Below are 13811 nucleotides of genomic sequence, written 5' to 3'. Positions count from 1 at the left end.
CCTGTTTTTGAGGCGGCAGTCCTTGAAGCATCTGTAGGCAAAACCCCTGGAGATGCCTTGAAAGGGGCGAAATTGTTGGGACTACTGCCTTTGGGTGTAGAATGACCGTGGGAGTACGCAGTAGCTCTACTCTCTTTATAACGCTTGAGGGCCGAGTCGACCTTCTCGCCAAAGAGGTGAGACCCATCAAAAGCATATCCATGATTGATACCTGAACATCACCTAAGAAGCTCGTCGATGTCATCCACTCGTGGTGGCGCACTACCATATTAGTGCTTGCAACTCTGCCTAAGTAGTCTATTGTGTCCAGACCTAATTAGATGACATACTTGCCACATCATGACCATTAAATCAGCAGTAAATAGTTAAAATAGGCAAGCCAGCCGTCCAATCACATCAAATAACTTGTGAAAGGGAATTTCACAAGTTTTGGGTATGAAGAGAGTCTCAGTTTATTATTTTCATTTTGGCTTTGGAAATTCTGTGGAGTTGTTATCATTCATTATTTGCAGGATCTCTGGAGTTCAAATGCGCTTCTTTTATTTATTCAGCTGTTAGATTGATTTATTTATTTTTCCATAACTCTCAACTACAAATGCCTATTAGTGTTGGTATCACTCTGAAGGGGAGGGGGTGCCTTTACGGGAGATCTGCGGGAATGCTGTGTTCATCTTCACATCGTTGTCTTAATATTTCCTCCCGATGGGCATAACAATGCCCACGACAGAGACAGAGGAGCCAAAGGTAATTGTGTACACGTGTTTGCGTTTTTTCTATGCCAGTTGCTCTGCCCAGTGAAAAAGCACTTCCGTGCAGCTGGGATTGTGCGCTCCTTGTTACTCCCTTGCTAATTGTGCCCTCTCCACATTAACAGACAGTTCCTTCCATGATTCTGCTGTTCCTTCCATGATTCTGCTGTACCTCCCTGATTGTGCCCCCTGGATCTCTCTGCTCACACATATACCCTGTGTGAAGGTACCCTCGTCTATTGATCTCTACACCACCCTCGTCACCAAACTTCCCTCCCTCCCTCCCTCTCCCTCCCCTTGTGATATGTTAGCCCGGCTGCTGTCTAGGGTGTACCTGTTTTAAGTGTGAGGTAAGCTCCAGATCCCTTTTAAGGCATGGGAAAAGTAGACAGTTTCACAGGTCCTCCACCCCATAAGCTCATAACCTAACCTCTCTCTCTCTGCACCACTCTTGGCGCCTGGTGCTTGGTCTCTCCCTCACCCATTTCCATCTCACATTACTTTTTCACCCACCATCTAATTCGACTCCCTCTTACCTCATCTCTCTTTTTACTCCACCTCTCTCCATCTCACTGTACCACATTTGTCACTTCCTTTCACCTCTCAATCTACTTCTCTACTGCGCATCTCATTTCTTCCTACCCCAACTCCAACTAGCCTCTCAGTTGATCTCACCATTCGTCACCTCACCTATTCATCACCCTTCTTTCGCCATCCTACCTGTTACTCCTTTCTTGCTATCTCCTTTCTGTCACGTTTCCGTCCCCAGTCCAGCACTCCTCAGGATTCGAGCGATGCTATAGGGTATCCACCTCTTGACATCCCCAACTCCTGCACTAATGGTACGGAAGGTTTAGGGCGATCAAGCGAGGGAAGGGAAGGAAGGGAACAGCGGGGAGTAGAACCTGTAAAGAAAAATACACAAATACAAACAAAACATAGCGGCAGATAATGCTACTCTCATGAATTCTAACTAGAACCAGAGATAACTTCTATTGGCTATCCGTCCTGATTTTCACTTTTTCAACAGCAATATTGCGTCATACGCTTACAGACAAAGAATCCAAAACCAAACCCATGCACAGAACATTCATACGTGGCACGAGATCAGAGCACTGTCAGGAAGACGCCCCCCCTTTTTTCCTAACTCCCTGAAAGGGTCTGTATTTGATGTGACAGGAGGGATTCCCTAAACTACTAGGTACGTCAGCGGAGGGTCAGGAAAGTCTTTAGGACGGCAGGAGGGACGAAACTCTATCCACTAGGGCTTACCTAGGTCACCTCATTATAGTTATCATTCAGTGTCCTATAGGGTTTAGCAGTATCCTCGTTAATCATCTTAGTTACTTGAGTCTTTAATCTGTGGTTACATCACCGCTCCATGTATGAAACAATCCATCAACGGAACAACCTGCGCACATCCACTCACATTGGTGCGGGATCAGGACGGGGTAAGTTTCAGGCGGGGTCACCCACGGAAACCCCACAGCGCTCCTGTTTCGGAGTTCGCTGAAATAACTAGGTGAGAAAAAAAACAATACAAAATTTGGCTGCTCCAGGGAGGCGGAGCCGGGGCTAGCGGTACTGGGACTGTCCTCCCCTCGTCCGGGAGGGTGGTGCACTTAACTGGCATCCAGCGAGGGAGTCAACCGGATGTTCTTCGGCCGTCCGGTTTGAGGCAGCAGACAGGCCGCTTCGGAGCAAATTGGACCCGTTGGCAAGGACCGCGATGAGACCGACGGATCAAGGTCTCCTCTCGGCTACGGGAAACCAATCCCGGGACGCTCCCACTTCGGGTTTGACGACGGACTCGCTTCCGGGAATTACGCACAGCGTCACATGTGCGTTTCGTCGCTTTTATGATCGCGACTCCTCCCCCTCCGGACCTCGGGCATTCTGGGGGTCGTAGGCAATGCAGGCGCGCGATACCTGCTTCCTGACAGTAGGTTCCCCTGCCCAGCGCCTCCTAGAACCCGGTTTTTCAGGGTGCCGCGGTAGAAGGCACGAACCCTGGCCGGGGCGTGCACGTTACTACTGGGCTCCCACGAATACTCTTCCGCCGTGTATCCCTTCCAAGAGACCAAGTACCAAAGGTTTCCACCCCTATACTTGGAATCCACTATGCGTCTTACCTCGTACTCCTGCCCCACTTCCGAGGATAAAGCCGGAGGTGGTCTCCTCAGACCCCCCTTGGCTGGTTTCAAAAGGCTGCAGTGGAAGACGGGGTGTATGCGAAGAGAGCCCGGAACCCGTAGTTTGTAAGCCACTAGATTGATCCTCTTCACCCCTCGATAGGGGCCTATATGTCTAGGTTGGAACACACTCCGCAGTTTGAAGTGTTTGTTCTTTGTGGACAACCACACCTTGGCCCCCTCCTGGTACTGTGGCCCCTCTACACGATGTCGATCAGCCCATCTTTTGTATGTCAGTTTCGCGTTTATCAAGTGTTTCCTCACGTTTGCGTGTCCCTTACATAACAACCGCATGTGTGCTTGTACTGAAGGTTGATTGCTCGCCCTCCTGGGTAGAGCGATCGGTAGAATCCTGGCACTGAAGCCGTAATTGGCTGAAAAGGGAGAGACGCCTATGGAGCTGTGCGTCGCGTTGTTGTATGACAGTTCGGCCATCCATAGCATGGAAACCCAGGATTCCTGGGCCTCCTCCGCGTAGCATCTCAGGTATTTTTTCACAGTTTGGTTTAGCCTTTCCGTTTGTCCATCTGTCTGGGGGTGAAAGCTTGTGGACACCGCCGACTCTATGTGCAGGGAACGAAACCACCCCTTCCAGAAGCTTGCTATGAACTGGGGGCCCCTATCCGAAACAATGACTTGAGGGATGCCATGGATCCGCACCACGTGTTGCAGCAATTGTGCTGTTTGGCTAGCCGTAGGCAGGTTCGTGCAGGGAATGAAGCGTCCCATCTTTGTTAGGCTATCCACCACCACTAGGATGGCGGAACACCCTTGATCCACGGGGAGTCCTGTGATAAAATCCAAGCTAATGTTCTGCCAGGGTGACTGGGGCGTGGGCAGTTGACAGAGCATTCCCCTCGTCTTTGACGTGTCCATTTTTCTCCTTGCGCAGTCCTCACATCTGGCGACCCATTCCTTTACATCCAGGACCATTGTGGCCCACCAGAAGTATCTTTTGACCAGGAGGGTTGTTTTTTGTATGGCCGGATGCCCTGCTAACGGAGAGTCGTGACACCAAGCAAAAGCCTTTTTCTGAAGGGCCTGTGTAGGTACAAACAGACGATGGTGCTGAAAGGGCAGACCCTGCCGGAGTTGCTTTTCAGGTTTACGTTCAGCCCACCGGGTCCATGCATCAGGGCTCCTGTGTTTTCGTATGTTATCTAGGTAGTCCTCTGCCTTGAGCGCGCAGATAACCTTGGTGGACGGTATGATAGCCTCTTCCGGGACCTCCTCATCCCCTTCTTTGGTCAGCACCCTGGACAGAGAATCCGCCTTACGGTTGTCCGCTCCTGGTCTGAAGGTGATGAAAAAATTGTACTCCTCGAAGAAGAGCATCCACCTCATCTGTCTGGGGGATAGGCGTCTAGCTGTTCTTAGGTACTGGAGGTTCAGATGGTCGAGTATACAGTGACTGGAAACTTGGCTCCCCACAAATAGGGACGCCACTCCTGGAACGCCTTCTTAATGGACAGCAGCTCTTTTTCGGCGATATTATAGTTCCGTTCTGCTGGGAGAAGCTTCTTGGAGAGGTAAGCCACTGGATGTAGCTGCCCCGTGTCTTTGTCTCGTTGCGACAGGATGGCCCCAATGGCCTCATTGGAGGCGTCTGCCTCTCCTATGAATGGGGTGTCGTGCTGAGGGTGTCGCAACACTGGCGCTGAGGTGAAAGCCCTTTTTAAATACTCAAAGGCCTTTTCCGCTTCTGGGGTCCATTCGAAAGGCACGCCCTTTCTGAGAAGCCTGGTGATCGGGAGGGCCATTAGCGAGAACCCGTGGCTGAAGCGCCGGTAATAATTGGCAAAGCCCAGGAAGCACTGCACTTCCCGCACGTTACATGGAACCGGCCACTCCTGTACAGCTTGTATCTTTCGCTCTGCCATACTCAGGCCCTCAGGACGGCGGATCACCCCAAAGAACTGGACTTCAGACACACCAAACTCGCACTTGCTCAGTTTGCAGAACAATCGGTGCTTCCTCAAAACCCGCAACACCTGTCTAACGTGTTCCGTGTGGCTGCTCACGGACTCTGAATAAATCAATATATCGTCTATGTAGACGACTGTCCTGTCTACATACTCCTTCAGCACATCGTTTAAGAAGTACTGGAATGCCGCCGGGGCATTGCACAACCCGAACGGCATTACCAGATACTCAAAGAGACCGTAACGGGTCTTAAACGACGTCTTCCACTCGTCCCCTTTGCGGATGTGCACCAAGTGATAAGCGCCTCTAAGATCTAGCCTCGTATATACCTTCGCCTCACGCACTTGATCCAACAATACGGGATGAGTGGCAGTGGATACCGATTGCGAACGGTGTTCTTGTTCAGCATTCGGTAATCACAGCAGGCTCTCAATTCCCCATTGGCCTTAGCTATAAAAAACAAAGGGGACGCAGCCGGAGAGCGGGAAGGAAGGATAAACCCAATTTCCAGGAAATGGTCCAGATATTCTCCGAGGTGTTTCGTCTCTGGTTCAGAGAGCACGTAGACACTACTCGTGTGTATGTTGGCTCCCTCCACCAGGTCTATCTGGCAGTCGTAAGACCTATGGGGCGGAAGCGATTCAGCCTGGGATTTGCTGAATACATCAGCAAATGTGGAGTATTCTCTAGGCAGACACACCTCCCTTTCCACTGCCGTAGCCGCTACGAACGGGCTGGCTAAAGCAGCTGCACAAGAGCCCCACCCACGAACAAGGTGCTCCTGGCATTCCTCGGACAGGAATAGCACTGTCTTCTCTCTCCAATCTATGGTTGGATTGTGAAGACTAAACCATGGCATACCCAGGATAACCTCGTACTGAGAGGCCTCTATGATGTTCAGTGCCAAAGTTTCTATGTGTCGCCCTTCTCCTATTCTGATTGTCAGTCTAAGGTTCTCGGTTTGTTCGATGAGTAGTCCCGAGGTAAGTGGTTTTCCGTCAACAGCCAACACCTCTTCGGGAATCTCCTGAGCTACCTTCCTTATGTGTAGCTGTTCCACCAACCCGCTATTTATGAAGTTTCCTGTGGCCCCGGAGTCCAACATAGCCTTAACCTGATACTGTCTATGGCCATTATCTAACCACATAGCCATTTCTATGTGTGTTTCTGTGTTTCCTGGTCGGGTTGTAGCCAGAGAAGGGATTCTCCAATGTTTGTCCTCCTTAGTCTCGGGAGCAACTGGCGATACTGTGTGCCCCTCAGGACTTGTGACGGTGACTATGGACTTTCGGTTCCGGTTGTTCCCCCCTGTTCTTTTGGGTCGAGCGGGGCATTCACGGACATAATTTCCCTTCTTCCCGCAATACATACAAAGCCCCTGTGCTCTCCTGCTCTCTTGTTCCGAACGTGACAAAGGGGCCCAAATGGCACCCACCTCCATGGACTCGGGGGCCATTTCGCTACCGGCTGCCTCTTTCCTGACTCTCTCTCCACGGAACCTGTCACCGCCCCGATCTGTGATGCGCCCATCCAGCCGCAAGGCCAGACTGACCAGGTCGTTGCACGTACGGGGTTGGGGGTCTATTCTGGCTATGACGTCTTTCAGATCGTCACACAGGCCTTGGTAGAAGAGAGACATCCTTTTCTCTTCTGGCCCTGCGGCCTCAGCCACCAGCCAGTTAAAAGAGGTCAAATATGTCCCCAATTCGTTTCTCCCTTGTTTTAGCTCTAACAGCTCCCTGTCCGCACTGAATGTAGTAGTGCGCCTATCGAATACCCCTTCTAGAGCGGCCCTAAACTCATCCCAATCGGATAAGACCGGGTCGTTGTTCCGGACCAGCGGCACCGCCCAATTGGCAGCGTCGCCAGCCAAGTAGGAGATAGCAAACGCCACCCTAGAGTGATTGTTCGGGAAGGAGGACGGCCTGCAAGAAAAATGCATCAAAATTTGTGTCAAGAACACCTGGATCTTCTGGGGGTCCCCGGTGTATCTTTCGGGGTTGGCGAATGGGAGGGGGGGCATGGTAACCTGGATGGGGGAGACCCTGTGCTTACGTTAAAGGGGTTCCTAGACAGCCTATCTACTTTCTCGTGTAACGCCGCTGTTTCTACCCTGGAGGCCGCCAGTTCCTGCTGAATGGCGGCTAGTGCCTGCAAAACCTCGTCCATACTGTTTCCCTACAGCCCCCCCCGAACCGGGAGGAGTCTTAATACGTGGGTGCGTAATTCTGTCACGTTTCCGTCCCCAGTCCAGCACTCCTCAGGATTCGAGCGATGCTATAGGGTATCCACCTCTTGACATCCCAAACTCCTGCACTAATGGCACGGAAGGTTTAGGGCGATCAAGCGAGGGAAGGGAAGGAAGGGAACAGCGGGGAGTAGAACCTGTAAAGAAAAATACACAAATACAAACGAAACATAGAGGCAGATAATGCTACTCTCAAGAATTCTCACTAGAACCAGAGACAACTTCTATTGGCTATCCGTCCTGATATTCACTTTGTCAACAGCAATATTGCGTCATACGCTTACAGACAAAGAATCCAAAACCAAACCCATGCACTGAACATTCATACGTGGCACGAGATCAGAGCGCTGTCAGGAAGACGCCCCCCCTTTTTTCCTAACTCCCTGAAAGGGTCTGTATTTGATGTGACAGGAGGGATTCCCTAGACTACTAGGTACGTCAGCGGAGGGTCTGGAAAGTCTTTAGGACAGCAGGAGGGACGAAACTCTATCCACTAGGGCTTACTTCGATCACCTCATTATAGTTATCATTCGGTGTCCTATAGGGTTCTAGCAGTATCCTCATTAATCATTATAGTTACTTGAGTCTTTAATCCGCGGTTACATCACCGCTCCATGTATGAATCAATCCATCAACGGAACAACCTGCGAACATCCACTCACACTGGTGCGGGATCAGGACGGGGTAAGTTTCAGGCGGGGTCACCCACGGAAAGCCCACAGCGCTCCTGTATCGGAGTCCGCTGAAAGAACTAGGTGAGAAAAAAAACAATACAAAATTTATCTGCTCCAGGGAGGCGGAGCAGGGGCTAGCGGTACTGGGACTGTCCTCACCTCGTCCGGGAGGGTGGTGCACTTAACTGGCATCCAGCGAGGGAGTCATCCGGATGTTCTTCGGCCGTCCGGTTTGAGGCAGCAGACAGGCCGCTTCGGAGCAAATTGGACCCGTTGTCAAGGACCGCGATGAGACCAACGGATCAAGGTCTCCTCTCGGCTACGGGAAACCAATCCCGGGACGCTTCCACTTCGGGTTCGACGACGGACTCGCTTAAGGGAATTACGCACAGCGTCACATGTGCGTTTCGTCGCTTTTATGATCACAACTCCTCCCCCTCCAGACCTCGGGTATTCTGGGGGTCATAGGCAATGCAGGCACACGATACCTGCTTCCTGACACTTTCTGCTTCGCTGCTGACTTTACTAGAGCTATATTTCTATATCTCATTCCTCATTTTTCCCTCTATAGCCGCCCACTCTCTACCTTGCACCTCTTTTTACTTCTCACTTCACCCCTCTGTCTCTAGCTCTAACTCACCCCTCTTGGCACGCCTCTCTAGCTACATGTTCTTCTTTAGCTCTCTCAACCTGTCTGATTCAATCTGAATCCGTATATCTCTTGCTCTGCCATTCTTTCTCTACCTACCTCTTTCTATCAGTATCTATTCCTCTGACTACACTCTTTACATCCTTCTTTACGTCACCTGTCTCGCTACCTCTTCTATAGCCAAGTCTTGCTTCTGCTTCCAATTCAAATCATTAGTTATGCTGTTCTCCTTATCTCTCTGTGCTTCTCATATCTTGCACACCTTCACAATTTGACCTAGAATTCCAAGCATGATGTGCATATATGTACACATTATCCAATAGCCCAGTAAATAGCTATAAAGTCATACTCACTGTATCTTTAATCATAGGATGGCAAGAAGCAGGCTAGTTAGACAACCAACTCAACGTAAATGTTTGTTAAAAGCAAACAAATCTAGAGCCAAGCACAAAAAGAAATCGATTTATCAATGCTTCTGTAGTTTGGTATTTGCCTAGTGGACATAGGGCAACTTCAGCCTTTGCTCGTTTTGTGTGCCCCGGTTTCTGAACGTTAAGCATACAAGTCAAATTTATTGACATCACGAGGAGGGCTTGGATTAGTAGGATATGGGTGCAAAGTTAAATGTTGTTCCTCCTCGTTTCTTGCAGAAGCTTGAGAATCCCTTTTCACTATAAATAAGTAAAAAACAATCGGCACGGACAAAGCTGTATGTAAAAAGTGTGCATTTACCACTCTCCACTATAACACCCTACTTAAAATTAGGTCCATGGTATTAAACAGAGGCATGTATAGAACTGTGAGAACGCAGGAGGCCTGCAGCAGAATGTTACCAATCCGAACCAAAGAGCAGAAAACAACTGGCAACATACACAGACATATACTTGTGAAACTATGCAGCAGAGCCATAAGCATTTCAATATACAATTTAAAACTTTTAATTTGTATCACAAAAAGAAAACATATTCAGTTAACGTTTTTCTCATGATCACAGCTGTTCATTTAGAAGGGTAGTTACCTAGATTCCCTAAAAAATACTTGCAATTCTTATGAATCGTCTATCATTTCACGTTTTTCGAATCCCAATCGAGCATGTAATCTTAAAACTATTCTGGCTATAATCTTATTTCCATGGTGTTAATCATGAATATAAACAGAGCTCCATTACTTTTGAGTCAGAGTACTTTCTTAAACGGCAGTGCTGATGCGTTGAACTACAGGTATTGCCGAACAGCAACAGCTTAAATACTTGATTCAGTATCAAAAATGTGCTAGAATAAGCTATTTTACAATTGTTAATAGTAAATACATACACTAAGATTAAAAAACTGTATTCTGCAGAGTTTCATTGGACTGGGTTGAAAAAACAGAACAAAATTAAAAATATGCAATCTGTATGTTGCATGTCTGTTGAAGAAACTCAAAGAAATAACTTTTGTACATGTTAGGCGTCATAATCAATATGATTGCGCAAATAGTTCATCTTGTTTCAGGAAAGAATCGTCATTTTCAGCGTTTATTTACAAATAAAATATTTAAATTAAATACAGTACAACTTAGGGATACTTTTTACATACAAAGTAAAAAAAATCCTATACAACTTGGAAACGTATATCATGTAGATCCCATCTGATCCATGTCCTACGCTTCTCAGGTTTTTACAACACCTTCAAGAAAATCCTTCTCGACCATCTCCTCTATTTTTTGCCTGGCTTTGCTCGCGAACAGTTTTTGGCTCTCCGGTTTAATGTCCTTATTGGGGAAAGAGTTTGGGTAGAAGACGGGGCTCCCTGAGAGTCCAATACATTTGCTTGTGACTTTGCTGTTGAAGACCTGGCTGAGCACGTTGAAAAAAGGCAGAAGCTGCTCCATGCTGCGAATGGTGTAAATGGTTAACAGCAGATGGCCTGGCTCCCAGTCTAATGTTCTGCCCGAGTTGTCTTCCTCTGGGTTTTTCTGAAAATGGAAGCGATATGAGGTTATCTGGATCAGCGTAATTTCGCAGTTTAAATGACGGCACATAGGGGCCAGTTCACAAAGCATTTTCTATCAATGGTTGTCTTTTATTCCTGCCCTAGAAGTGAATAACACTTCTTCTGTGAGGAGATGTATCATTATCCAAGTATAAACGTACACTAACGGAGAAAAATTTTATGAATCACCAAACCTTTCTGCCCTAACAAATTGTGTACTTCTCCCGAAAATTGGCAATTGGTAGCTCCCAAATTAGCTAGGATATGGTTGCCATTTCAGACCCAATCTCAGCATCAAGAAGGCCTAGCTCCACTGACTGCATTAGGGCCTGTTGTGGATATCCAACACCTACGGGTATACGCACGCTATATAAGTTTCAATAACATAACATGAAGCAAAGCTACTCGCAGAAAAAGCATTGTAATGCAGGCGTGGATGGGCATAGAAACAGCTTTGTAAATCTGGGCCAATATTTAGTAACACTGTTCACTTATTGCTGTATTAGACTGCTCAATACTATGATGAAACCAGGTAAGGTAAACTTTAAACTTTACTAAACATGACTGATCACATTTACCTTTCCTTGCACACACATCAATAAAAGGATTTACCAAACAAATAATTGCATAGATGTACCTTCAGGTGATTTGTGTTCCCTGCATGGGTAAGATGTGCACTTTTATTTTTTATAAATGGAAAAGGGAATAGGTGCCTAACTTGTAATAAACCTAATTAATCTGAAATTTGAATACATTCACACTCAAGCATTTTTTCCGTTTATAGGACTATTTGGTAAAGTCCACCCTGCCACTTTTTTAAAGAAATAAAGTACTGCACGTTTTGGGAGTTATTTCTGGAAAACATGTACCCTGACGCGGCGAAGCAGACATCAAAAAGTGAGCAGAAAATAGACGCATATGCAATAAACACCAGAGCGATATCCACTACATTAGAAGAGGAATGCTGAAAGTTTGATGTATAGGCAAGAATATCAGTCAGTGTGTTGCAAATCTAATCTGGACGATGCAAGCGCACATGAATAGAAAACATTAGCAAAGCCAGTAGGCTCGGCTTTTCCTCAGCAGCTCTTTATCCACAACTGCAAAAGAGAAGGGGCTGGATGCAAAGACTTACAGAATGACCAAACTTGTGAAACATGGCAGACGCAGTAAAGTCTCAGATGGGAAAGAAAAAGTCAATTGAGTGAGGTGCATTTGAGAATTTCAGCTATAGGAAAGTGGGCAATAAAATGGAGCAAGCCAAGTCAAGTCAAGGTACAGACAATATTGGAAAAGAATGCAACAGAGGTATGAGACAAACTCAGTGTATGGGAGCTGTAAGTATTCTATAGATGCGTATAAACCAATTTTGAGTACAATTTATGAACTGTAAATTCCTTCAATCTTATTTTGGAATTACTGCGGCAGATCAGGTGCGAACTGCAAAGTGGCTATCATGGAAAAAACACTGCTTTAGCCTCTCAACCGCCTTAAAATCCTTGTTACTTAACAGTAAAACCAGCAGCAAGGAGTTCTGAGCACACATTGCTGAGCAAATTAACTAATGTTGACATAGGGATAGAAGAAAACATCAATAACAGATGAGCATAATATATGAAACAACAATCTTTAGTGCAACATAAGAGGACAACATGAGAAGACTGGGGAGGAAAACAAAGCTCTCCATGTTATACAGATTCACTGTGCCTTCTACGAAACTGACCACCAATGCTGTGGCCTTTCTTACCCTCTTGTGGGGATACGGTCTTGCTTCTGAGAACTTCCTGAGGTTGCTTTGATTTGAGGCACCTCAAGGCAGGTCAGTGGAGGCAGGCTTGAGCATTGTGGCAAACCACTCCAGGGACTGCTCAAGCAGAGGTGCAGAAGGCTGAGCTATATGGCGGAAACTGTGCACAAGTGTGTGCTTACTCTTCTGGCTGCTTCTGCATGCTGCTGCCCGACCAACCCCTTCCACTCACTCTTCCATGTAATGTTCTCCTATCACAAGATGAGTGCACCAATAAAGTAAGATTGGCACCCATTTTGGAGTCGATTAACACATTATGTACACTTCCCAAGAAGGTCTGCACTGTAACCAGTGGAAATTATTCAGCTGCTTCTCCTTCCTGGCCATCAAGTTTACAGCGATTTTGTGTTTGCACTGAAAAGGAAAGTTGATTATTCGCTCACCCAAACATGGTTTGAAGTTAGAGGCCAATTTAGAATGGAAGTCAGGAATGAAGAAATATCCACTGTGGATTTAGCGGTATGAGTAATGTGATAATTTTGTTTGCTGGTGCATTGGAACTGATCCTGCAAGATCTCCTGCTTTGGGCTTAATTATGATAAACTGTGTCCCAACGTGGACTTCTTTGCCCCTGGGTGACCACCTACGCCCCAATGCAAAATCAATATATACAAAATAAGTGATGGATGGAATGCCTGAATTAATCTCAGCTACTGGTAATTACTTAGGCTGCATTCCAGCCCATCATTATTTTGCACACCATGCTACCTCAGTTTGGACCCAGATGTATGCAAATCAGTTTTGACCATGCTCCAACAGAAACAGTCCAGCATGAACTGCCAAATCAGGCACAGCATTAAAATGCCATCACTTAAAATGCTTGTCATTCTAAACATAAAATGGCCGTGATTGACACTGGTGACAAAGCCAATAGCTGAAGTGGGCTAATTGAATACCCTGCTCAAAGTATGGGAATTCTGGCATATTCAGAAAGTGAATTACACTTTTTTGTTGGAGCGAAGATGTCACAATATCCTTGTCAAAATATCAACCTGCAACAATATCATATCCACACTATTGACTACCACCATACCATCAGGGTAAGTAGATGTGGAGGGGGGCGTGATCTGCAGGATCAACATGGCAGACGTGATCTGAACTCGCTCTGCCACTGATCCCCTTTATCAGTGGAATTTATCTGCCTCAGACGAGACATCCATAGTATGAAGTCGAGGAGAATTGCTGTGCGAGCCCCCATGCACTGATCTGCTGCGAGATACCAGAAGAATGGCGATAATCTGAAGGCCTGGAGCCAGGAATCGGCTCCCGACTGAATGTGCACGTCCTGGGCAGAGCCGGCAGACTCACCCGAGCGAAGATCAAGGTCGCGAAAGGATCGAAACCTGGTAGTAATGGTGCACATGTATCTCGCACTTGTCGGAATGATGGCATGATCCGACAGACGTTGCTACGAGTAGCTCACCTGTTGCTGGAAGGGGTGAGTGGCGCTGCGTCCTGTGGCCTGGTGAGTGCCTGGCGCCAGGGCCTGACCTGCTGCACGAACCATCGGCGTGGATGTGAGCTGCCTGCCCTGGCAAAGAGGAGTAGTGAGCGGTGGCGGTGGACTCTGCCGACTGGACTGCACTGTGTGTCTGT

General features: G+C 47.3%; 1 protein-coding gene and 1 long non-coding RNA gene across 4 annotated transcripts in view; one reads left to right on the top strand and one right to left on the bottom strand.

Moving 5' to 3' along the window:
• Positions 1-13811, top strand: part of LOC146817424 (uncharacterized) — a 139706-nt gene that overhangs the window by 100833 nt on the left and 25062 nt on the right. The window lies entirely within an intron of this gene.
• The window catches only part of DOP1A (DOP1 leucine zipper like protein A), a 1047530-nt gene continuing 1043068 nt past the window's right edge, over positions 9350-13811 (bottom strand). For all 3 annotated transcript variants that reach the window (XR_014963003.1, XM_085611023.1, XM_085611022.1), the window contains one exon: positions 9350-10391. Coding sequence is in view for 2 of the 3 variants with exons in the window: in XM_085611023.1 (XP_085467149.1) it covers positions 10086-10391 (306 nt within the window). In the remaining variant the exon portion in view is untranslated. The remainder of the gene's footprint in view (positions 10392-13811) is intronic.

This window comes from Triturus cristatus, chromosome 6, assembly GCF_964204655.1.
Source record: "Triturus cristatus chromosome 6, aTriCri1.1, whole genome shotgun sequence".
In the NCBI taxonomy this organism is placed as follows: Eukaryota; Metazoa; Chordata; class Amphibia; order Caudata; family Salamandridae; genus Triturus; species Triturus cristatus.
Note: the sequence above shows the minus strand (reverse complement) of the source record. Positions and strands in the feature narration are given on the sequence as shown.